This window comes from Diaporthe citri (assembly GCF_014595645.1).
Source record: "Diaporthe citri strain NFHF-8-4 chromosome Unknown scaffold_7, whole genome shotgun sequence".
Lineage (NCBI taxonomy): Eukaryota > Fungi > Ascomycota > Sordariomycetes > Diaporthales > Diaporthaceae > Diaporthe > Diaporthe citri.
In genome coordinates this window covers 3,541,280-3,565,348 of record NW_025064852.1, presented here as the reverse complement: position 1 = coordinate 3,565,348, position 24,069 = coordinate 3,541,280, and the positions used below count along the sequence as shown (strand labels likewise).

General features: G+C 44.6%; 6 protein-coding genes across 6 annotated transcripts; 2 read left to right on the top strand and 4 right to left on the bottom strand.

Annotated features, from left to right (window-relative positions):
- Positions 1–68: 68 nt before the first annotated feature.
- On the bottom strand, positions 69–1,637 carry INS49_014093 (uncharacterized protein; the record flags this gene model as incomplete). Its single annotated transcript, XM_043174784.1, has 1 exon — positions 69–1,637. One exon carries the CDS (start codon positions 1,635–1,637, stop codon positions 69–71), a length of 1,569 nt encoding a protein of 522 aa, XP_043021729.1.
- A 1,542-nt stretch (positions 1,638–3,179) lies between these two features.
- On the top strand, positions 3,180–6,927 carry INS49_014092 (uncharacterized protein; the record flags this gene model as incomplete). Its single annotated transcript, XM_043174783.1, has 8 exons — positions 3,180–3,254; positions 3,389–3,857; positions 3,957–4,126; positions 5,439–5,811; positions 5,888–6,108; positions 6,274–6,525; positions 6,607–6,648; positions 6,730–6,927. 8 exons carry the CDS (start codon positions 3,180–3,182, stop codon positions 6,925–6,927), a joined length of 1,800 nt encoding a protein of 599 aa, XP_043021728.1.
- An 819-nt stretch (positions 6,928–7,746) lies between these two features.
- INS49_014091 (uncharacterized protein) lies at positions 7,747–8,054 on the bottom strand (the record flags this gene model as incomplete). Its single annotated transcript, XM_043174782.1, has 2 exons — positions 7,747–7,793; positions 7,847–8,054. The coding sequence occupies 2 exons, from the start codon at positions 8,052–8,054 to the stop codon at positions 7,747–7,749; spliced, it is 255 nt and encodes an 84-aa protein (XP_043021727.1).
- A 1,840-nt stretch (positions 8,055–9,894) lies between these two features.
- Positions 9,895–10,612, top strand: INS49_014090 (uncharacterized protein; the record flags this gene model as incomplete). The annotated part of the gene is made up of 5 exons (XM_043174781.1): positions 9,895–10,011; positions 10,092–10,169; positions 10,250–10,289; positions 10,362–10,397; positions 10,461–10,612. 5 exons carry the CDS (start codon positions 9,895–9,897, stop codon positions 10,610–10,612), a joined length of 423 nt encoding a protein of 140 aa, XP_043021726.1.
- Positions 10,613–11,591: 979 nt separating this feature from the next.
- Positions 11,592–15,180, bottom strand: INS49_014089 (uncharacterized protein; the record flags this gene model as incomplete). Its single annotated transcript, XM_043174780.1, has 4 exons — positions 11,592–11,730; positions 11,880–13,500; positions 14,019–14,747; positions 14,799–15,180. The coding sequence occupies 4 exons, from the start codon at positions 15,178–15,180 to the stop codon at positions 11,592–11,594; spliced, it is 2,871 nt and encodes a 956-aa protein (XP_043021725.1).
- A 1,178-nt stretch (positions 15,181–16,358) lies between these two features.
- Positions 16,359–16,863, bottom strand: INS49_014088 (uncharacterized protein; the record flags this gene model as incomplete). Its single annotated transcript, XM_043174779.1, has 2 exons — positions 16,359–16,677; positions 16,748–16,863. 2 exons carry the CDS (start codon positions 16,861–16,863, stop codon positions 16,359–16,361), a joined length of 435 nt encoding a protein of 144 aa, XP_043021724.1.
- Between the last annotated feature and the right edge of the window lie 7,206 nt (positions 16,864–24,069).

Sequence of the window (24,069 nt, the reverse complement as noted above, 5' to 3'; positions counted from 1 at the left end):
GCTGTGTCCCATTTGCTTCTCTGTTGCCCCTTGCAGAACTTGTTCGCTCGCCGCGCTTGTCCTTCCGGTCACCAGTGAAGTGACATCCCATACATTTTGACATCGGTGTCATCAGGGTGAGGAGCACTGGCGCTGGAGGCTGCCTCGATCGCGGGCTGGCCACCTGTCTGTCTTGCTTCCATGATGTCGAGCCGCTTAATGACGCTGTCCACTTTTGCAGATAGCCGCTGCACCTCCTCCAACAGGGCATCTATCTTCGTCACGCCCTGAGACTGCGTGGTGTCCTCTTCCCCCCGGACGCCCAGGCGGGCGCCGCTGGCGTCGACAGCCTGCGGCTCTGTATCCGGAGGGCGACGAGCATGGTCTGCACCGCCCTGCTGAGCAGCGGTCGGCTTCGCCGTGTTAACTGGATCAGTTGGTCTTTGTTTAAGCTTTACCACGTGAATCTGCGGCGCGATGATTCCTTCCGTGTACTCCTGCTTGATCTGTTCCCATGACTTCGCCTCCAGCTCTCCCGGCGGCATTCCCTCCCGGCCGAGCTCGTCGAATTGTTCCAATTTGGCAACTATCGCAGGGTCTGTAGCATCCCGCATGGTGTAAGGCCACATGCCTTGCAACTCTGGAGGCATTTCCCCCTGACAGAATACCCGAGAGTACTCGATGGCGAGGTTGATTGCACAGACCTCCGTGTTGACCACTCGGCAGCATGGCTTCCGCCTCCGTTTAACGACGAGTTCCTCGAACATTAGGGGCATCACGCGTCTTACGCTTACTCTATTCTTAGCCCGGGCTGTCATTTCGAAGGCCATCACCTCCTGGCAGTACAACGGAGCCCTCGTCCTATCCCCCGCGTGGAATCTCGCGTGACCATCTAGAGGGTGGCCCGGAGGGCCCGTCTTGTCAAGGACGGTGCAGTCGTGGAACGGGCAGATGATCACAGTTCCGTCGCTGGAGGGAACATGGCAGTCTTTCGTCCCGTGTCGCCGGCTACCGCAAGCCCTGCACTCCAAGTCGGACTCGATGTGAGGTCGAAGCGACATAGCATCGGTGACAGATGTGTTCTTTGGGACCACGCCCTCGTAATCTTTGCTCGTGAAGGGGCTCATCCCGTCGGCGGGTGTTTGCTCGCTCGTCGCAGACGTCGGATGCTTGCTCGTGTCAGATGTACGTGTACTGATACCGCCCTGCGGCATGAAGTCCTCTCTGCCTGTCGAAGAGCTGATTAGAACCTTGTTCGTGGCGTCAACGGATGTACCTCGTCGAGCCATCGCCGCATCAGCAGAAGCCAAGTCGGATCTCGTACCTGGGTTCGCCGGTCTTTTTGCTGCTGGAGCAGGAGGGCTCGAGACGGGGTCCGCGCCACGCTTGCCGAGTGCGCTCGGTGCTGGGCTTCCTCCGTCGATGGGAGGCAGGTTCGGGCGCGGAGGACGTCCCGCTGGTGGCTGCCCAGTGAGGCGGCGCGTAATAAAAGGCCGGTGACTTCGGATATCGACTGCAGTTACTGCATCACTGCGAGCAGTCGTGTGCATCTTCTTCATGGGACTCGCGGTGGAAAGATTGAGTGTGTTCGCAGGGGCGACAGGTGTGGGAGGCTTCGAGGCGCGTCCGCCGCCACCTTGGCCGTGTGGTGGCGACATGTTCATTCCGTAGTCGCCAATAGGTGGAGGTCTCGTTTTATGACGAGTCGGCTGGTCGTGTCAATCGGTCGATATTGTCGCTTGGGGATGATGGTACAAGTTGGATTGGGTGGGCAGTGGTGTTGACTCACAGGTTTGCGTTGTCGAGGGCACAAGGCAGGGAGCTCAAAACAAAGTGCAGCTTCGAAATTGACTGCAACAGCACCTTGGGATGCGTCCTCGCTCACAGAATGTCTGGGGTCATTTAGCACGCAAACAAGCACTCCTACACCGTCCAAGCAAGATCAGGCGAGCCGTGCTTTCATGAGCGTTCAGGAGCGTTCAGCGGTGACACATCAGCGTGCCATGTACTAGCCACCTTTCGGCGGCCACTGCAGTATGCAACCAAGTTTGCTTGATAGCCACGGCCTCGCCTTCCTGAACTGAGACAGAGGAGCCTCATTCTAGCTTCGACCTGCTATGAGGGCTACTCTTTAGGCTTGATAGAGAGACAGAAAACACACTCTAGGGTCGAAGACATTGCAACCCAAACACATCTGTAGGGCCAGTTGTTAGGGACGCACATCCTTTCAGTCAGGAATCATATTTAAGTAACCCAGACCGATGGAGGTAGACACAGCGACTGGACCTGACCTCTGGATTTTTTTCTCTTTTCAGAAAAAGCAGATCCCTACAATAGCTTTCTAAAACAAGGTAATACCTTTTAATTATTCGCGCGCCTTCTATATCATCTCCAACGCGCCGCTGTCCTGCGGTGATTGCGGCATTCAATCTCTGTGCTGTGCGATGTTTCGGTCGTCGAATGCTTCCAGCTAGTAATTCCACCGATCGATCTGCCTCATGAACGTAGTACAGTTTTGGCGCAGTCCTTCAGAGGCGTCGAGAGAGACCAGTCTGCCCTTGCAATTCCTTGGCCAAAATTGATCGTCTGATTCGAGTTGAAAAAGAGTACCGAGGGTGCAAAAGTAAAATGCTGTGTTATTAGAGAGTGTGCTGAAGAACATGCGCTATGGCGCTTTGCGACTGTGACTTGTGCTGAAGATAGGTCCGTCGACACCACGTTTAGCCAACGGGCAGGACAAGTTGCAACATTGTGGATCTGAAGCTTATCTGCGGATTTGTCTCTTGCAGCTACTCCATGGGCGCCTGGACAAATCTCGGCGGAGACAGTCTAGCAAGCATTGAAAAGACCGTTGGCGCTAAGTCTGCACACGTGGGTATCGATGTGACTGGTCTCACGACACCCGTAGATAGAAGGTTCAGGCATTAGCCCCACTAACATGGGGTGGTGGAAGTTCCTGGCCAACAAACTCGACGGGTTCCACATTGGATCACAAGAATAGAACCAACAGTACCATTTCTACCCTAGCCCCGACGCACGCTTGCGGCGGGTGATCGTGGGCCAAGAACAGGAAGCAAGTAGCCCGGATTTAGATATCAGAATCGTGACTACCTTGACGATTGTGTTGGTCGCACCACGTCTCGCAATCCTTCGGCTCCCAACTTGACCTTGCCGAGTTTACGCCCCCATCTTTGCACACAATGTTGTCTCTCGACCGTCGCGCGACGGCTGGCGTGGTCATTACCGGACCAGGAATCCCGTATAATACTTTTGTGGTATGATTGAATCGTTCTGGGCGCCTTGGGAGTTTGAGTTGCCAACCAGGTGATTTAGGGCGTTCAATGGGCCGGAGCACCCCTCCTCAGTAATTTTCGTCGCCGTTCGTCTCGTCTCACGCTGGCGCGGACAGAGACGTATTTTCTGGGACGACGTTTTCGCTGTACTCGCCGCCGTCCTTATCCTGGTCACGGCCAGCTTGTGGCAGTGGGCCGCGAGAGATATGTACTATGTCCTTGACGTCAACGCTGGTCTCATCCCGCCCCAGGCCGACTTTCCGACTCGGGTTATGCGCGAGCTCAAGGCCAGCTTCATGTCCAACCTCTTCTTCTATGCCGCTTTATTTTCGGTGAAACTTGCCCTCATCGTGTTTTTCAAACGACTTGGCAATAATGTCCGTGGCCAGAAATATCTTTGGTGGCCAGCCTTCATCCTGTCGGCAGTCTGCTTCGTCGTCTCTGTCGGAGACATAGGGTATCCTTGTTTGATCAACTCGGACATTCAGTACCTCTCCACGTACTGTGTGTCGCCAGAACACTCTACAAAGATGACCAACACGGTCACAGCCAACTGTGTGTTGGACATCGTCTCGGACATAGCCAGTAAGTCAGACCACCCTTCCGCCACCCCAAGCTGGTTCTTATACGATCACGTTCTGGGCAGATAACTCGTATACCCACTAACTCGGAAACCTTCTGCAGTTACAGTCATTCCGGTCACTCTGCTCTGGAATGTGCGCATTGACATGCGGAAGAAGCTAGCTTTCATCGGTCTCTTTTCGCTAACACTGATCACCATCGCTGCGGCCCTGACCCGGGCAATCGAGACGGATGTTACGAGGAAGGCCAATGGTTTACACGACACATCATACGTGTGGATGTGGGGAACTATACAGGCATCCCTTGGTAGGTTGTGAATGACATCGAGATGCCTCTGTTCGCTAACCCTTCAAAATAGCCATCATTGTCGCGTGTCTCTCGGCATTCCCTCAACTTTTCGCAGCATCCACCCGCAAGACAAAGCCCAAGTGGACGCCGACGGATACTTATTACCAGCGAGTAAAGTCACGTCTGCAAAGGCAACAGGCGAGGTCAACGGATCCGCTCTACAACGACTCGACAGCCTCATTTCCCGGTTGTGATCAAAAAGTTACCACTTACGCCCCTTTGTATCCGTACGAGAATCAGCAGGCGGTGATGGTGCCAGAGATGGGCCAAATCAATGCCCAATACGCGGCAGTCACGTATCCAAGTGCAACTCTGCAAAACCAAATTACGCAGCAGGTCGAATACAGGGTAGACGTTGGCGACCAGCTAGGAACTGAACAGCGATGGCTCATGGGTTATCAGTATGTGACCTGGACATACTACCCAGGGTACTCTATGCCACAGCAGATGCATTGAGTGGTGGACTGAACCCGGTCTTGGGCCTTCCGTTCTATAGTGTAACAACTGCCCGACTTGGACCAACTTGTGTTGTGCAGACGAAGGTTCTGTCGTGGCAATTAGTCTGTCATGAGGGTGTTGGCACTGTGACATTTGGCCGCGAGGAATTTCTGACAATGGGCCTTGGATGGAGACCCTCGGTCAAGAGAACGTTTTCAGTCGTCCTTTGTCGACACCGAAATATAAGACAAACAATTTCATCGTCCTAACGCACTATATGTCTGTCCTTTTAACTGTTCAATGATGTGCGGTGCCGTCAATTCTGAATCGAGGGCGACATCGTTCGAGCGTTTGAGAACAGCCGTGATGAGCTTCTGAGTGCCCAAAGAGAGACAGAGCTATGATAGTGAGCATAAGATAAGAATCCTTCCATATCGCGGTGAGCCTTCCCCCTTACGGGGTATCCCTAGCCAAGATAGTTGTATTCAAAGGATTCTCCCAGGGCCGAACGGCAGGCGCTCCAGTACTTGTGCCAAGATTTTGTTGACAAGCATCTGTAAGAGGCATTACAGACAAGGATACGTTGGTGCGATCAGACTGGATTCACTGGTAGGCAGCTATGTTGGTGGACCGTAGCAACGAGACCCCTGGCTGTTCGTCGCACCACTGCGCGCTGGCTCGACGTCGCCAACTTGTAGCCGCACATGCACGCAGCCACACCTTAACCTGCTCCTTTCCTTTCTCGCGAGGACCCCGTAGGCCACTTGATGTGAATAATGCCAGCAGACACGATCGCAGCCCTCTGTCTGCCTCCAGTTCTACTACCCATCCATCATCGCGGTCATCATGGCAGACATTCGAGGCTACAAAATCTCCATTGACTCCGCGGCCATCGAGGAGACCCGCCAGAAGTTGGCCCTCGCAAAGTTCCCAGATGATGCCGGTACCGACGGCGATGATTTTGGACGCGGCGTACCCGTTGCAAATCTCAAGCGGATAGCCAAATACTGGCAGGATGAATTCAACTGGTCTTCATTCGAAGAGCGCTTGAATCAACTCCCGCACTTTGAAGCGACCATGTCACTTGATGGCTTTGAGCCATTTGGGCTGCATTTTATACACCAGAAATCTTCGAACCCAGACGCAATTCCGCTGCTTTTTGTTCATGGCTGTCAGTATTAGACCCATCTGTTTCAACCTTTTGATGATCAAGACAACAATCTGACACTTCGATCCCTGTTTCTGAGGGCCGGGCAGTTTCCTCGAAGCAACCAAAATCCTTCCATTACTAACAGCAAAGCAAGAAGATGGGCCAGAATTCCACCTCGTGGTGCCATCGCTTCCCAATTTTCGGTTTTCAAGCCGTATCCCGAAGAAGGGATTCGGCCTGCGACAGTACACTGACATTTGCCATAAGCTAATGATGATCTTGGAATACAAGCGATATGCCGCCCAAGGTGGAGACTGGGTGAGTTTCCGTCATCTTCACATCAACAGCTGCAAGTAGCCCCTTACAGGAACTAAAGCTGTAGCACACACGTGCAGGGCATGTACATAACCACATCCATTGGCAACCTCTATCCCGAGTCAATGCTGGCACTGCACCTCAACTTCGCCCTCGCCATGCCCACAGTTGACCAAGTCTCCACTCGGCTTTGTGCGATTCCTCACAACGCACATGCTGAATCTGTACACGCCCGAGCAAAAGGCCGGCCTGAAAGCTGCCCAGGACTATCAAGACAGCGGCGGTTACTACCTTCATGTGATGAGGACTAGACGCCAGACCGTTGGGGTAATGCTTGCGGATAGCCCCGTCGCGCTGTTGGCCTGGATCTATGAGAAGCTGATCGCCTGGACAGACGACTACCCATGGACGGACCAGGAGGTTTGTGAATGGGTCAGCTTATATTGGTATAGTCGCGTGGGACCTGCGGCCAGCGTGACTATCTATCACGAGATGTTTCAGGGCGAATGGGAGGCGGAGACTGGACGGGCAAAAGCTAAGCTGGTAGGTAAACGGACGTGTAGCCTGAGAAACCACCGGGGCAAGTACCAGGTTGAGACAGAGACATTTGCTAATCTTATGCAGGGTTTCTCGTACTTCCCAAAAGAAATCGCTGCGACGCCGCGAATGTGGAACAGGCAACTGGGCGACGTCGTTTTCGAGAAGGAGCAGCAGAAAGGCGGCCACTTTGCAGCCTGGGAGCAGCCAGAGGCTCTGGTGCAGGGTCTCCGGGACATGTTCCGTTTCGATGGTCCGGCGCACCGCGCTGTGAATCAGCGATGAAATGGAGCAGTCGTGTGGTGCTGGGCCTGGTGAGAGGATTGATGCATTTGTTGCCAATGTTCAGCCATCCGACTGGAACCACTAAATTTTATTTATTCACAACCATCCAACAGCTGCTTAGAAAAGACTATTTCACCTGGTTCCTTCCCTTGGATCATTCCCCTTTTATATCATGCTGCTGTCTCTCCGCGCTCTCCGGTTCTACCTCCTATGCATATATTAGGCTGAGGTACATCGTGCCCACACCCATCGTGGCATCCCCAGCCCAGGCCTGATCTGCAGCAATCCCCGCCCACGTATGCTTCTGCGTAATCTGGCCCGGGTCTGGTCTACATCAATTCACGCCGACATATACTTCTGTACATTCAGCCCCAGATCTAGTCTGCATCAACCAACTCCTTCTTGGGCAAGCCCATGACAGTATCACGCCCACCACAGTATATCAAGTCAGCCGCCCGCCCAATCGGTCCTGCAGTGCTTTCCTGGTGCTTTCCCTTCTTGAAATTCTCAGTGTCCCATATATCAAACCAACTATTTTATTGCACCGACACCGAACATGGCCGCTCATACACAGTCGCTTGCCGTCAGTAACAACTTCTGTCGTATCCTCACCCAGAGCAACCGCACATATCAATTGCATCACTTGCGTATCGACGGGGTCCACCAGCCCGCTTCTTCTGTCATTAAACAGGCTTTGCAACTGTATTCCGAAGAGCAGTCCTGCTGGTCACGCATGCTTTGCCATCCCGTGGCGGAGATCGTGACCATTACTAGTGTAAGTCAGGGCAGCCAGACTGGACTACAACGAAGGGAATAGAGCTAATGATCCTGAAGGTCGTCGATAGCGAGGCACAGTTGCTCGATAGCTGTGAAGTTAATATTACGAGCCGAATCTCATCAAGTCTTCCCCTAGCCTTACACCAAATCTCCCCGTCCTGCATCACGGCCTCCCCAGCAGGAAGCCCACCTGGCCCAGTTCCCAAGGCAATCATGCTTCGGCCCAAGCTCACACGGATGGGCCTGGTCATCGTCTCGGCAGCAGTGGTGCTGGCAATAGTGGTACCGGGGGTGCTGCTCGGGGTTCTGCTCGGAGAGGCCGAGATGGGGATCACCTTGTCGGCGGCCATCGTGGGGGCGATGGCGCTGGCGGGCAAACTTTATGGGCCGCCTTGCCCGTCCTGGTAAGAGTCCTAGTGTGGTGAGTGATGGTGAAAACTGGACAGGGACCAGAGAGATGTGTGGGTTAAATGAATAACGGCGACATGGCGATGATGACTTGTCATTACCTGTTGGCGGGATTTGGGAATGTGTGATACATCACTAACTAACTTCGTTGCCAACTTCTCAATCCAAATCGTTCTCATTTGGTCGCACGTTTGCGACCAGAGTGTTATGGTGGTGAGAGCCGGATCACACCCCAGAAATATATGCTCAACTCCAACACTCTAGCTTTGCGTCGTCAGGGCCTCCTTCTTTCCCTCCTCATCTCGCTCCCTTCTACTTTTTTTGTCGTCGCCCCTCCGCGCAGTCCTTGGCTTGACCTTCTTTAATTCATCTGCCCTTCTTCTGTCTTCACATTTCTCTCATTCCTAACTTACTGCTGTTTCACCCCTGTTTCTTCCTCACCACGGTTGGAAGTTTTCCACACCAATCCATTTGCATACCTTCTCCAGACGAAGAGACTGTGGTTTCAAATGACGAGATGACCCTTCATGACTATTCTTTTGGGAATACCGGGGTGAGGACGTTCACCGGGGTACATTCTTCTAACACCAAAGGGCCCAGGTTGAGATGAGCCAGCGGAGGACGCTGACATGACAGAACGGGTTTTTGTTTTCTTTTGGAACGGCAGACGCCATAGCCTGCGACGCAGACGAACACTACCTCTTTTCTAATATTTTGGTGAAGAAAAATTGGGGATGGAGACTATATGATGACGATGGTGTCGTGATAACTCTAGCTCGAGGTCTTGCCATGGATGAAAAGGGGTTCGTGTGTTGCTGGTAGGGGCAGCCGGGCCCCTGAGGACCCTAGTCAGGCAAACCTTTAGGCTCGGAGATAAATTTAGCCTTTTTAAGCAATGGACTCCCGAATCCCCGAGACTATTCGCACTGTTTACAGTGCATTTCTTCTCCGCTACTGGTTGCGGAGTTTCATAGAGGCTCTCGGACTTAGCAATATCTTCTCTAGCAGCATGGCTCCTTTCGCTACCCAATGTCGGATACTCAGTTGTCTTGTACCCTCCAGCAATGCTGGATTTGCCTCAACGACGTCCACCAGGGATGTTGCTGATAATCCCGTCTCCAGCCTTTATACGGCAATCCACCTTCAATGGGGACGAAGCTCAGACGTGTCATTGGGTCACACCTGTGGAGTGAGCAGCCACATACTAAGTTATTAGCAAGCACCGTCACTTCCGAAGATCCTCCATGAATCCTGAAGGCCTAATTGGGGAGGTGAATAGTCGTCAAGTTTCTGGTTGTGGGTATAGACTGCCTCGGATCCACATACCTAGCGCTCGCAATCATCTAGATGTAGATGAGCCTGGGCCTAGAATATTCTAACCGCTGACATGTCTAAGCTTTTACAAGCAACTTTTCATGTGCAATCTAGCCTGATTCATGATAGTCTTGAAGGGGTCCTCAGATTTGCTGACATGTAAAAGCTTGATGTTTTTTTCCCCCGGAATCCTTCACGATGTGGGTACCTGGTTTAAAGCCTCACTAGCCCCTAGGCAACAGCATTTTTTCAAGCCCTAGTCAACTAGACCAGCATCCCACAATGATACCTTGGCATCCGGAATGCGAGCATCGTGAGTGAGGTTAGCTGTATAAAAGCAACTGTTTTGCCTTGGTGGTTTGAGATGTTCGTATTCCAGCCCACTCAAGTGGTTCTAGTTGACAAGCTAAACATCCTCAACCATTGTTGTCCAAATATCTTCCTCTCAACGATTGGTCCAATATCAGAATGAGGTTTTCAGCCCTTGGAATCACCGCTTATGTGGCCCTGCTGCAGCCTGTCGCGGCCAACTTCGACGTCTACATGGTAGATGTGTACGATGCCATCTTCAAGTCCCATAGCAGGGTATGGCCAATCGGTGCTTTCCCTGTTGCTGAATTTCAGAATGCAGGCGCCTGTAACAATGATTCTAATGATTCCCGCAGGGCTGGCAGATCTTCGAGGCTGAGCCTGGATCCTGCGTGGACGTTCAGAACGCCCCCGTGTTCTGGGACAGCGGAGACGTCAGCCATAAGAATGGTGTACGGTGCAAAGGAAGCGGCTGCGGCTATACTCCCCGGCGGATGACATCGACCAATTGGAGATGAACTTCAGTTTTCTCAACGGCCCTGTTTACCACTGGAGTAAGTATCCTCCTGCTCAAACTGAATGGGCCAGGTGGGAGAGGACATTAAGCTAACAGTCTGTCATTGCAGCGCTTTACAAGGACCGAGGCAGGACCATGGTTGGATGTAAGCAATAATCCCGTCTTCCTCGTTGGCTTAAGTTGAGACCCGGGTTAACTTGGACTTCAGTGGATGGGAACACCTACGGCAACTGCATTGTGTTTCCCGACGGTGACTACGACTGCAACAGCATCTTCAACGGAAAGGAACAGCACCATGGATATCGCAAGTTCCGTTGTCTGACGCAATTCACGGCAGACCAGATCAACCATGGTTACTAGCCATGTCAAGTATTTATGCAGTGATTAATTCATTGGATGAGAAGACCCGTATTTGAGCAGTACAATCATAGAGTGCAATTAATAGAGCCATGTCTGCCACCACATTCTTCAGAATCGAACAAGGCTGGAGATCTCTGTATATGGGTCAGCTACCCTTGTATTGTATTAGTGATACTAGAATTTTATGATAGCCAGGAGCTCGAGGCAACATTCCTTGCAATCGTAAGGCCGTGCAATGCAGCTACAGGCTATGAGAACATTGTAAATAGCAGCATTATCCACGTCTTCCAGTTTTAACTACTGAACATGGCATGATATTGAATAGTTGAAACTGCTTAAAACAATACTCGTACATGGCTGACAGAAGTACACGAAGGTATACTAATCCTGACTAACGCGGCCGGCGGACAGTGCCGGATGGGCACTGTTCCATGATGTGGTTTGGATAGCCTCCAACGGACTATACTCCAATGGGCTCACTAACAATGTGCTAACCTTCCACATGAAAACCTCCAATAGGACAATATCCTATACCTCCCACCTGGTAACCTTTAATGAGATAACTTTCCACAGGACAACCTCCCACAGGACGCCTTCTATTAGATAATCTCCGAAGGGATAATCTACAACATGTCCTCCAATGGTATACCCTCCTATCGGATACCCTCCCACGGGAGAGCCTTACACAGGGCAACCTCCTACGGGATAACCATCTGTGGGAGAGAGTCCAATGGGATCGCCTCCAACGGGCAGACTCCCGTATGAAAATGGGCCACGGCATTAGCATTAACCGTCTTGGCCACCACCTGCCGTAGGAGCCGGACCAGACGAGGTGGGATGATGGCCATCTGTCACCGCAGCCGCTGCCATGGAGGCACCCAGTTGACCGAGCCGCTGCTGCCGCTGGTGGCTGATCGCCGATGTGGACCCAGCCGCCGAGCTCTGTGTGCTTCTTGACGCACGCGAGCTGGTGGTCCTGTCAGAAGAACCGGTACTGGTCTTCTTCAAAGACGGGGTGGGAGGCTGCCCGGCTGGTACCTGGCGGTTTGAGCCCCCTGTAGCCTTGGAGTCGACCGAACTTGTCGTCCTCACGCTGGAGTTGCTGGGTTTCCTGGCCGCTGTTGGTGCGGTTGGTTCCGCAGTTGATTCACCAGGTCGGCCAGAGGCAGCGACTGTAGCTCTAGGACGGTTGGTCGAGCCAGTGCTCCCCAGGCCGGCATTGCTGGCCGTCTTGTGCGTCGAATTAGCCAGGGGTTGAGGGCTAGACGTCTGAGCTTGCCCTGCGTTAGTGACAGTGAATGGTGCCTTGGGGTGAGTTTTCGAGGCAGTACTCGTGACGCTGCTGACGCTGGGCGTTCTCTGTGCCGAAGCTGGGGGTGCTTGAGGGGTGGTTGCCGCCTGAGGTCGTTCAACACCGGGACTAGCATCTGGGGCTTTGCGTTGAGTGCTCGGATGGGTGCTCTTGATGCTAGTGACGCTTGGTGCTCGCCCAGCAGGGGTACCCGAGGGCTGTCCCTTCGTAGGTGGTCCTGTACTTCTGGGATCCCTGGCCGATGTGTTTGATTTCAAGCTGTGGCTGCTGGATGGTCGCTGCGTTTCCGCGGCCTGTGCCTGCTGAGTGGGCGTCTTGGACAGTGAGCCAACTGTGGCAGGGGCATTGGCCTGGGCAAGCTGTCTCAGTTTGGTTGCGTCAGGCTTTCTCCCAAACACCACCACGCCAGTCTTGAGCGATTTTTCGATGGTCTTTTTGTTCTTGTCCTCGGCTGGCGTGTTCATTTCGTCAACCTCCTTCCACGAGTATAGCCGGCCCTTGCTCTTTCTCAAAACATCCTTGTCTTTCTTCTCGTCGTTGCCATTGTCGCGGATTTTCACTAGCCTTTGGACCGGGAAGCAGCTGGGATCAACTTTATCCAGATGATCGCCTTGACCGTGTGTGTGGTTGAAGGGGTTTACATCACGTTCCCAGGCAACTCTGGGGGCTAGTTTAGCCACTGTGTCGGTGGCCTCCGCTGCCGCCCCCTCATCATTGGCACACGTTTGAATGGTGCTCATACCGACAGCAAGATAATTCTCGCCCTTTGGAAGTGTCTTGAAGTAAGGGCAGCATTGACCGTCACGCGGCTGCATGATCTCGCCAAAGGAACGTCCAAATAGAAAGCACGCCTGCAGTCCTCTAGTGAGGTCAAGCCAGCCAGGATCCGTGTGGAACTTCTTCAAGAACACCTGTGGTTCGTAACTGTGGTAAATGCGCGTGAAGTCCCAGCCCCTGACAGTGGAATCCCATCGTTTCCCCACCCATGTGTGGAACCAGTCGGGGATATTGTTACCACTCTTTCCACTCGTCTCAATGGTGATCTTGCTCAACTGGAGGAGAACCTTGTAGACGTTAAAGGACACATGTTCAAAGGTGGTTTCCTTGGCATCCTCGGATGATTCTCCAGCTTCGGGCTTCTCTGTGACATCCTTCGATTTTGGGAATACAACCATTTTCATGTTCTCTTCGTCACGAAGCAAATCATATGCCGCTGAGGGGGTTTCATCGTTGATGTGATTCAATTTGGAGAAGTCAAAAATTGCCTCCCGGTCCTTGAGATATGAGCGAAGAACTTGTAGCGCGGCGACGGGGCCGTTTACCAGCCAGCCGCGTTCGTCTTTTGTGTCCCAGAGAACAAAAAAACGGTATTTGAGAGCATGAAGTGCTGAGCCGGCATCAGAGTACATCGTTTCGGCAGATGTGGGGTTGTCCACTCTTTCTGTCGCGACTGTTACGCCCAGAGAAAAGACTAGAGGGAGTCGAAAATTCAGACTCGCTGATGTTATGGCTAATTTGTAGTGCTCCAGGACGGTTAACTTGGATTTGAAGACGATGTCGTTAGTCTTGGATGTGCCTGCTCAAGGTCAGTGGAATTCAGTATCCCGCTTGCTCCTTCCAGAGGACGGAAACGAAAACAGCACGTCGAAGTAGCCATCGAATCCCGTCGATCTCGACAGGTCACCCAGTAAACTACTGGTAGCCGGGGCCACGTACGAAGAGAGCAATTGTAGGAAAGGGCTTGGCGACGACTGATCAACACCGTCCCACTTGGACAATCTTATCGGTAAGGACGGTAGTCCGGTGGTGGAGAGGGGTAGAGGGAGAAAAACGGGTGTCGTAGAAGCGAGTGATGGAGAGGATTGGGCAATGAATATGTCAGATTGTGGCGAGATCGAGCGGCATGATATGAAAGAAGCTCGAGTGAGTGAGGTTGAGGCTAGGTGTGGTGAGGTAAGATGAGGTGAGGGAGCCCGCCTCCAACTTTGGAGCCGCAGGCACCTGCAGGTAGGCAGCCCCTGCATGTGGCTGTCCATCGCTCAGGCAGGGCGGCCAATCCAAGCGACCACCCCCAACTATTATTAGGCTGCTTACCTGCCAAGAACCCCGCTTTGCTGCTCCACCCAACAAAATGTCGTGACTGGGGGTCGAGCATCGACGGACTGACACCGATTTCCTTCTCTAGCTGCTCGCATGATGCCAACGAGTTGCAGAGTGTTGCCGGGTGAAAATGCCAATAGACAGCATTACCCTGAGTGCACTTTTGAGCCCCGACGGCCATGAGCAGTCGCAGCTGGCAAGCCTCATTGTCTTTGCCAACTTCTGTAGGAATCATGACCATGGGCTTGTCCAAGGGCACGACGCGTTTCCCTGGGCAGCCTCGCCTGAATAGCTGGCGAAGGACGGACAAAGGAGCCTCGAGGCCAGAGCCCTGCGTCGGCCTCTTTGGGATCCTATAACCATCTGCGACGATAGACAGCCCAGCCATGGTCTTCCAACAGTTGCCTGTTCTTGCAACGGCGCCGTGGTTGTCGTGAATTTCCGGAGGGCGAGGCCTAAACGACACCTCGAAGCGACCGTCGGGTCCGGCTGTTATAATAGGCTTTCCGGCATGCAGAGTCTCCGCGTAACCGCGTGTTTTCTTTCCGCCATTTGTCTCTCTGGCGTATTTCTCAAGCAAAGAGATGGACGTCCTGCCTGCGACACTGACAACCCAGCACACTTGCTCGATAATCGTGGGGAAAGAATCCTTTTCTCCCTTGATCTTGAGGAACAGATATTTGTCATGAACGGTGACTGAAACATGGCTCTTTTGCGACAGGACTGTTCATTTGGTGAGCACAGACGAATACCGCGGGACAGAGTTGAACTTACAGCCGGAAACCCCCTGGTTCTTGGTATCATCCAAGGCCTTCTCTATCATCCGGAGAAGGTTGACCCCCTCCTGCTTCCAAGTGTCCGATACGTACTTGCTAGTAGGAAGCGCCAGCGCATCCACATTCGAGCCGGCGGAGGTGAAGCTGATGATGTTCGACAGTCTCTTCTTCTCTCCCGATGCCTGGCCCTGGAGGCGCACATACTCGCGCAGGTCTCCTTGGAACGCGATTTCGGCTCGGAATTGCCGAAGTTCCCCATCTTCGTTGATCGGTAATAATCTAGACTTGATCGCTCGCTTTATGAAGTCCAATGCCATGGCTGGCTCTCCGGCTGGATTGCGTTGCATGTCCGGCTTCTTGCGTTCAGGGACCCCCGCCATAACTGTTGTGGTCCTCTCTGCCTGCTTTTCGGATATGCTTGTCATGGCTACGGGAACAGCTCAGCTGCTGATGTCGAGAATGAAGTTAAAGAAGAAGCACAGAGCTATTCCCGAGATGACCAAATGAAGCTCATCCCTTGGATTCTAAGTCTTCACCAAGGAGTGTGCGGGATGGAACGATGGAAAGCAGTTCTCGTAGGGGCATCACAGCCTATTGAAGAGGCGACCTGACACCGGAAAACAAATGGAACAAGTCAAAGGAAGCATAGCATATAGTAGAGGCGGCGCGGCGGGGTGGGCGCATTGACTGCTCGAATCCACTTCTCCGTATCAACCTGCGCCGCCGACTGCGACTTAGCCCGAGAAGTGCACCCGCAGAGGCCAGCCAGGGCAGGTTTGGAACAACTTGGCACGGGCCGTGCTTGTAAACATCTTGGTGCTTGAAACCAGTAGCAGAGGCTGTGCCGCACTCACACGCGCCGAGGGGCTCGGCCGTGGTCGCCGTGGTGGGCCGGCCGCCCCCTTGGTGAGGCCATGCCGGCCACGATCCTACCAAGATCCGGCCTGAAGCTTCAGGAACCGTCTGACACGATGTCCGAACCAGAAGCCCACCGGGCCAAGTTCATCCATCTTGCTGCATTCAAAACGTGCCGACTGCGGGTCACAGACCGGAGGGCCATCTTCATGATATCCACAGTGGCGCATCCACCTGTGAAGACTGGAACCAAGTTTGCGGTCCACTGAAGTAATTTTTTTTTAACAAAAATAGATTATGTCTTTGATTTACGATGGGCCACGGCCATTGGGAGGTCTACAGGCCTGACAGAGCCGCAGAGGCTAAGCCCATCAACGTTTCTTTGTCTTCAAGTATTTGCTCATGTCCCCATCGTCCCAACACTCTAGAAGTCCAATGCATCTGGAAGTTGCTGAATCATGGTTGAAGATTGGTAACAGAAGTCGAGGAAAGCGAGGATTGGGAACACTAGTTAAGAATCATTCACATCAGGCAAATAATGAGGAAATGGGTTGTTCGGGTCTCGGTACAAGACCGGAAACGTCCGTTGTGATTATGGAATAAATATATACATTTGTTTCAAGAACTTTTCAACGCTCCAGGTAGGTTCCCTGCATGCCCATTAAATACAATATCAAAGAAAGTGTCCCAGCGGGAACACTCTTTAGTTGGCGAGGTCGAACTCGGTCTCCTCGCCGACGTAGACCTGCTGGGTGGAGGCGCCGGTCTGCTGCATCTCGAAGGTGCCGGAGAAGAGGTCGTAGCGGCCGGTGAGGCTGGAGCTGGGGGTGACCTGCTCGGAGACGGACAGCTCGTAGCCGCTGGCGTGGCTGTCGGAGAACTTGGTGATGGTCCAGGTGCGCGAGGAGTCCTTGCAGGTGCCGTCGGTGACCTCGGGCAGCTCGCCGTTGGAGGTCAGCATGGCCGAGCACTCGACGGGGGTGGTCTCGCCGGCGCCGATCTTGACAACGCCGAAGGAGTAGCTGTGGGAGGCATGTTAGCTGAGTGAACAATGGAACAGTTGATGACTGTTAGGGTCGGGTTATGACTTACGAGCACTGGGAGCTGTGGGGGATGCAGGCGGCCGAGAAGTCAGAGACGTGGAAGACCAGGTCGGCCGAGGCCACCGAGGCGGCGAGGGCGAAGAGGGCACCAGTGGAGAACTGCATCTTGATGGTTGTTTGGGTTGGGTTGGTGAGGTTGAAGAGAGTGAGTTGCTTGTTGAGTGAGTGAGGAGGAGTGTAGAGACTGTTGTGAGGCTGATGGTGATGATGATAAAAGCAAGATTGGATGAACTACGGAAGTCGGGGCTGTTGATATATTCGAGATGCTGGTTGTTGATCTCATGTCTGTGTACCACAACTCGCAGCCATCGGGAATACGAGCATGATCAAAATAGAAACGATGGGGCAGAGTGGATACACGTAAAAGGCGACGGCCGTTGTCTATTCGCTGGCGGACATGGGTCTGAGCAATGACGGAGAATCTTGCCACTCATGCCCAAAATCGGCAAAGCAGCTCCACCGTCCTTGGGAAATATCTTTTCTCCCCTTAACAGTGCCCCCGCTCGCCTAACAACGCACCTCGCTCTTCGTGTTGGGCATCCAGTAGAATCGGACTTGCCATGCGATGCATGGCATGGCATGGGCATGGACAGCCTCATTTTCTATGGGAGACACTGTACTGTAGATACTCTCAATTGTTCAAAGAACAAAGGGACACCACGCGAAGCTCTTCCTCACGGCCTTGAAGCTCTGTTTGTTGGTCTGGATGGCTTGATGCTTGCATTTTGGCTGCAGAAGCTTGATTTGTTAAGGATGACTTCAACCGTCTTGGCAAGCTCAAAAGTCTCGCAGGTCGCTGCTGTGGTATACCGAGGTCAAAATAAAGGGGAGGGAGTGGCAAGGTTCCCCATACCTAAGTGGGTCCCGCCCCGGACCCAATACGAGCCCATGACGGCGGAACCGCGATGTCTGTTTCTAAGCTTAGACATGGTTCGCGAATACGTAAAGTCCAACTCTGTCTGTCGTTGGTTGACATAGCCCACTGTCCACAGCCTCGATGTCTCGACCTACTGTAGAGCAACTTCCTGTCGCGAGACAGGAGATTGACCGCAGAGAGAAGCAGAATGAGAATTGTTGTAGCAAGGAGGACGAACCGATACCTAGACACTGCATACAAATCCTCTCAGAATAGCAGAGGAACTCAGTGACTGGCAAGCAATGAGTGAGACAGCTGGGTTCAAATTACCCGTGTTCATGCAAGGAGGTAACACTCGACCAGAGCTGTTGGCAAGTACGACCCTCGTCACTTGGAAGGCTACTTTAGTTATCCCCTCCGGGGCACGTAGCCTCTTAGAACTTAGATAGAATAACATTAATACATGATTACTTCCCATATAATTATCGTATGTATAAGAAACCTATTAACATTAATTAATAATCATAGGTATTATAAATTAATAAGGTAAAAGAGGTAATTTCATGAGGATTTCCTTAATTTGAAAATTATATCCTCCTTATTAATAAGCGCTATATAGTAATAACTACTTCTTTAAGCCTCCCTGCATTATTAAACTCCCTAAGTAAATATTGTAAAGATTAAACAAACTAAGTAGCATTCCCTGCGATATTTATACGCATATTTATTGCTATTTAGAAGATATGCGTTTATTATGTACAAGACTTTATTTAAAAAAAAAAAAAAACCTATTTTTAAATCCTCTTTAAAACCTGGCAAAACCCAATAAAGCTCCGTTTTGCTAAATGAATGAAGCTTATAATTATTGCAACTACTAAATAAATAAAGCTTGCAATTATTATAATTATTAAAGCTAATGCAACGCTATATTATAAGTAAGCGCGAATTATATATTATGCTTTTAGCTAATATAAAAGGACTTAATAATAAAAGAAAGCCCTAGCTTTTAAGGCCTAAAGGAACTAATAATTTTTTCTTCTTAATAATTATAATTTACTTATTATTAAACTATTATTATTAACTTACTCTTAAAACATTACTTATTTTATTAATATCTCTTTATTTTATTAATTTCACTCCTTATAATATTTATTATGAAAACCTATAAAAATAGCTAATAATGCTGAAAAGCTATTGGCTTTTATTAAAAGGTATATAGTTAATAAAATGCTTACTTAAACTCTAATTAACTTAGCTTACTATAGATATATTAACTTAAAACTATGGTTTATAGCCTTTATATAGAGAGCATTAATGAAACACTTAATTACTTATTTAGCAAGTATTTTGGCAAGCTATATATAATAAAACCTTTATAATAATAATTTTTTTATTACCTATTATAAAGATTATGCAGCGTAAATATAAATAATGTTTAAAGCATTATTAAATCCTTATTAATAATATTTAAAAGTCTTCCTTTAAATATAAGGTATTTATATAAGATGCAATAATTAACTTATAGCATTATAATTAATTGCTATAGCCTAAGTTAAGGAAAAATTAAAATAAATTAATAATAAGCTTTATAATGCTTTATTAACCCTAAAATTAAGCATAAATAAATATTGCATTTAACTTTAAAGATAGCAATTATAAGCACAGCCTTTATAAATATTATAAGCAGGCTTTAAATAATAATAATTACTAAAAGGGCAATCCTTAAGATAACTTTTATTATTACCGCTAGCTTTAGGCATGTAATTATAAAACCTAAACCCAATAATGTAATTTATTAAAAATTAATATAGTTAGCAAGGCTTATTATTATTAGCAAAGAAATAAAGATAAAGCTTATATTAAAAATATATATTATACTTAATATAACCTTGAGCTGCCCTAGAAATGCTTTTGCTAAATAAAAAGTATAACCTATATAAAACTCTTTCCTTATAATACATTCCTAATAAACGCTTAAATTTAATAAAGTTAGCATAATTTATAAAAATCTTTAATGATTTTTATAAGTATATTAAGGACTTATATAACTTGCTAAATAATAAAATAAAGATGTTTTTTAATATTTATTATTATATTAAAATCTAGCTAAGTTAATTTTATATAGTTTTTCCTTAAATGCTTAAAAACCAAGCTAAGGCCTACTACCTTTATTTTATAAATTAAATTAATATATTTATAATAACATACCTTAAAATTAAGATATATTTTAATATAAACCTTAATTATTAATATTATTATATAAATTAAATAATAATAATATTTATAAAAATAAAAGCATAAAACCTAAATAAAGATTTGCATAAGGTTTTATATTTAATACTTAATAAGCTATAACTTTGCTAATAAGCATTAAGCTAAGATTATATTAAAAAGGATAACTTAAAAATAATAGTAATTAAAGCTTATAAAGGAGTTCTTAAGCTAAAAATAGCTCTTTTTAAGCTAGCTTAATTATATAAAGAGTTATTTTTAAACCTAAAATCTATAATAAAAACATAGCTTAGCTATATAATTATAATTTATATTATAAATAAAGTCTTAAATTAATATTATATTAATTATAAATATAATAGCTAAAAGCTAAGGAAAGGATAATAATTATAATCTTAAGCATTTTAAGGAAATTAAAGGTTTAATTAATTAAACTTAAACCGTTTAAGCTTTAAGCAGCCAAGATCTTATAGCACTAATTATAAAGCTTAAAGTAATAACGCTTGCAAAGAAGGAAAAGGATAACCTTAAAAGAAAAAATATTATATTTATAAGAAGGAGGAATGCTAATTAATTAAATATTTAGCTAATAAGCAACATTTAGCAAGAAAAAGTTACTTAATATAATATAAATATAAAGGTTATAATAATAACTTTAATACTTTTCTAAGTAAATTTAAGGGATATAAAATAAATAATAAAGATAAATTTTATAAATATAAAAATAAATAAGATTAAGATAATAATTATAATAGCGATATTTATATTATAAAGGTAGGACTTAATAAGGAGGTTTATTATATAAATATTAATTTCTTAGCTAATAAAGCGTTTATGTATTAAATCATGAGAAATAATATCTTTTAAATAGAGATAATTATTATAGCTAGTTAATTCATCTTAAAGAATGAATATAATTAAATTCATTTTTAAGGAATTCTGCTAAATATAAGAGCATTATTAATATCCATAGCTAAATATAAGCAATTTCTTATACTATAATGAAAAAACTTAAAGTATTAAATTAATATAACTATTATAAAAAAAGCTAAAGTTAAATTTAATAATAAGATAATTATTAATTTACTTAGCATAATGAAAATTTCCACCTTAATTAATTATATTAACTTTTATATTATTTAGGCATAAACTTCATTCCTACTTTACTTAGCAAATATAAATAGGCTTTAAATATATTATAATAATATTATAAATAAAATAATTTCTTTTAATGGTGTAATTATCATACTAATACTTAGAAAATAAGGCTATTTATGGTTTTTCCTAAATTAAATTATTAATGTTATGTATTTCCTTTTAAAGATAAAAATAAGGAAACTCCATTATTACTTTAAATACCCATTAATAAATTAATTATGCTAAATGCTTAAAAAAGCCGGCAATTTAAATATTAATAAATAAGCAATAATAAAGATTAAGAAGATATATTACTATTATTAAATAAACAAACCCATATTTAAGCGTTTTAAGTTTACATTATATAATAATTATAAATTTAACTATAAAATCTTAATTAATATAATATATTTAAGCGAATATTTAATCCTCTACATTATAAACTAAGCCATTACTTTTTAAGGAGCAAAATTCTTAAAATTTATGTTTATGAAGATTGCATGGTAAACATTATAAATGCTTTAAATTAATATATACCAAGAATTATTAAATATCATTAAATATAATATAAGAATAAACTTTGCATTTTTAGAATTCCGTTTAAAGGTATGAATAATAGGAATTAAATGTAAATAAGTTTTCGTAGAGATATATTAATCCATTAGGAAAGTTAAAAGATATCATTAAGCCCTTAAATAAGCATATAAAATCCTATATACTAAATTGCATAATAGCATAGATAATAATGTTATCCTATAAATAGCTATAAAAGCTATTAATAATACTACTAAATTAAATAAACTAATTCTTACGCTCCTAGTCTTTAGTACCTATCTATAAATATTATATAAATTATTATCATTATTATTAATATAAAAGCAAGTAAAAGCTATTTCAAAGGCTATAAAGATGTTGCAAAAAACTATAGCCAAACGGTAAGTGTAAAATGCATTAAATATTAAGATTAAACCTATCTTTAATATAGAATATTCGCTATAATGCAAAGTTTATATATAGAGAGAAAGAAAGGGATGAAAGGGTTTATATAAGGTTATTACTATAAACGGCTATAACATAACCTTAAATATATTAAATAAAGCCATAATGTTTAAGTTAACGATTATTTAATTATATTATTAAGATAATAATAAGGAAATGCAATCCTTGCAAGCAAAAGACTTAGCTATAAAACCTTAAATATAATTTATTATGTAACCATTATTACTAAAGATAAAAGACTATATTATTATATTATATATTTTAAAGAAAGAAAATGAAAACTATAACTTAGTAATTAAATTAAGATAAGATAAAGTTATTATAATATTAAGCTTACTATTTAAAGAATTTAATAAAATAAAAATTAACAACCTTATTGTTAAAAGTATCTTTTAAATCAAGAAATAGTTAATAAAGTAATATAGCGAATATTATCTCTTTAAGTTCCGTATAATATAAGAGATAAAAGGCAAAACCATAAAACCCTATAAGAAATCCTAATTTATTATTTAAAATTATAATAATAATAAAAAGGAATTAATTTTAATGTAAAGCTTAATTATTTAAAAAATAAGCTAATAAATAATCCTTATATTTACCCCCTTATTAATTTAAGAAAAAGGCATAATTTTCATACTTTAAGATATTACTTAAGCCTACCCTTAAGTAAAATTCAAACTATATAAAACAATCCTTGCAAAGCTATTAAAGAAACTAAAGAATAAATACCCTTTAAATATAATTATTTATATTATCCAACCCTTATATAGTATAATAAAATCCAGCATTTATTAATTTAATATATATTAAAAACATTATTAATAAAAGCTTAAGATAAATTGCTTTATATATAATTCTTGCTTAATAATTATAAAGCCTATATAATTCTTTAAGATAATAGGTATATAAATAAATGATATATTAATTTTATTTATGTTAAAATTTTAAGATAAGGAGGAGATTAAAATAAAAGCTATAAAATTGCAAGGAAAATTAAAATAAAAGCTAATATTTAAAAACCTAATGAATTATAACGGGGCTTACATAATTATGAATATTACTAGCTTAATTACTATTTAATAAAAGGGATAAGCTAATAAACTTACCTTTATTAATGTAATAATTAAAGATGCTCCCTAGAGATACCTTAAATAAAGAACCTGCAAAGTATATATAGCTTTAATTTATTAATTAAAAGCTTTATATAATCTTTTAATAATTATATAAATATAAAACTTGGAGGCAAGAGATTATAAGAGCTTAAATATATAATTATTATAATAAATAAATAATGCTATGCAAGGAATTAAATATATACCTTTTAATCTTAAAATAATAAAACTTTTTATATTTATAAATAAATTATTTGCAAATAACCAGGACTTAATATCTTAACTTAAATATATTGTTATTCTTATAAATGAGATTTATAAGGAAATTAAAGAATTTATAATAATGGGTAATATTCTTTATTAGTTATTAATAAAGTATAAATGTATTACTTAAAGCATGCTAGCAAGCGAAATTTATAGTATAATAAATAAAGTAAATATTAAAATCTCCTTAATTATAATAATTAAAATGGCTATAAAATAACTTTTATTATTAAATATACTCTTAATTATTTATATAAATTTATATAGCTTATATAAATACCTTATAAAGCTAAAAATAATAAAGGAAAAGCACCTTATAATTAATATTATATTATTATAAGAATTATATAAGATAAGAAAGATTATTAAAATAAGGTAAATAAATAGGAAAGATAACCCTATTAATGTAATAATAAAATTAACTTTAAACATTGCATTATAAAAGCTTATTAATAATAATAAGCTTTGTATATAAGTAAATAAATTGGTTAAAAAACCTAAAGTAGCCCTTTCCTACTAAGAAAGAAGCAACTTGCTGCTAATACCCTTTTCCTTTTAACCTTGCCGCTACTAGCTGCAAAACCTTATACCTCTTAAACTTAAACCTTTAATATAAACTTTAACCTTTTATATTTTAATTAAAACCTTCTTAATACCTTATCCCATATAAAGATAACCTTATAATTATTAATATTATTAATAATTATTATT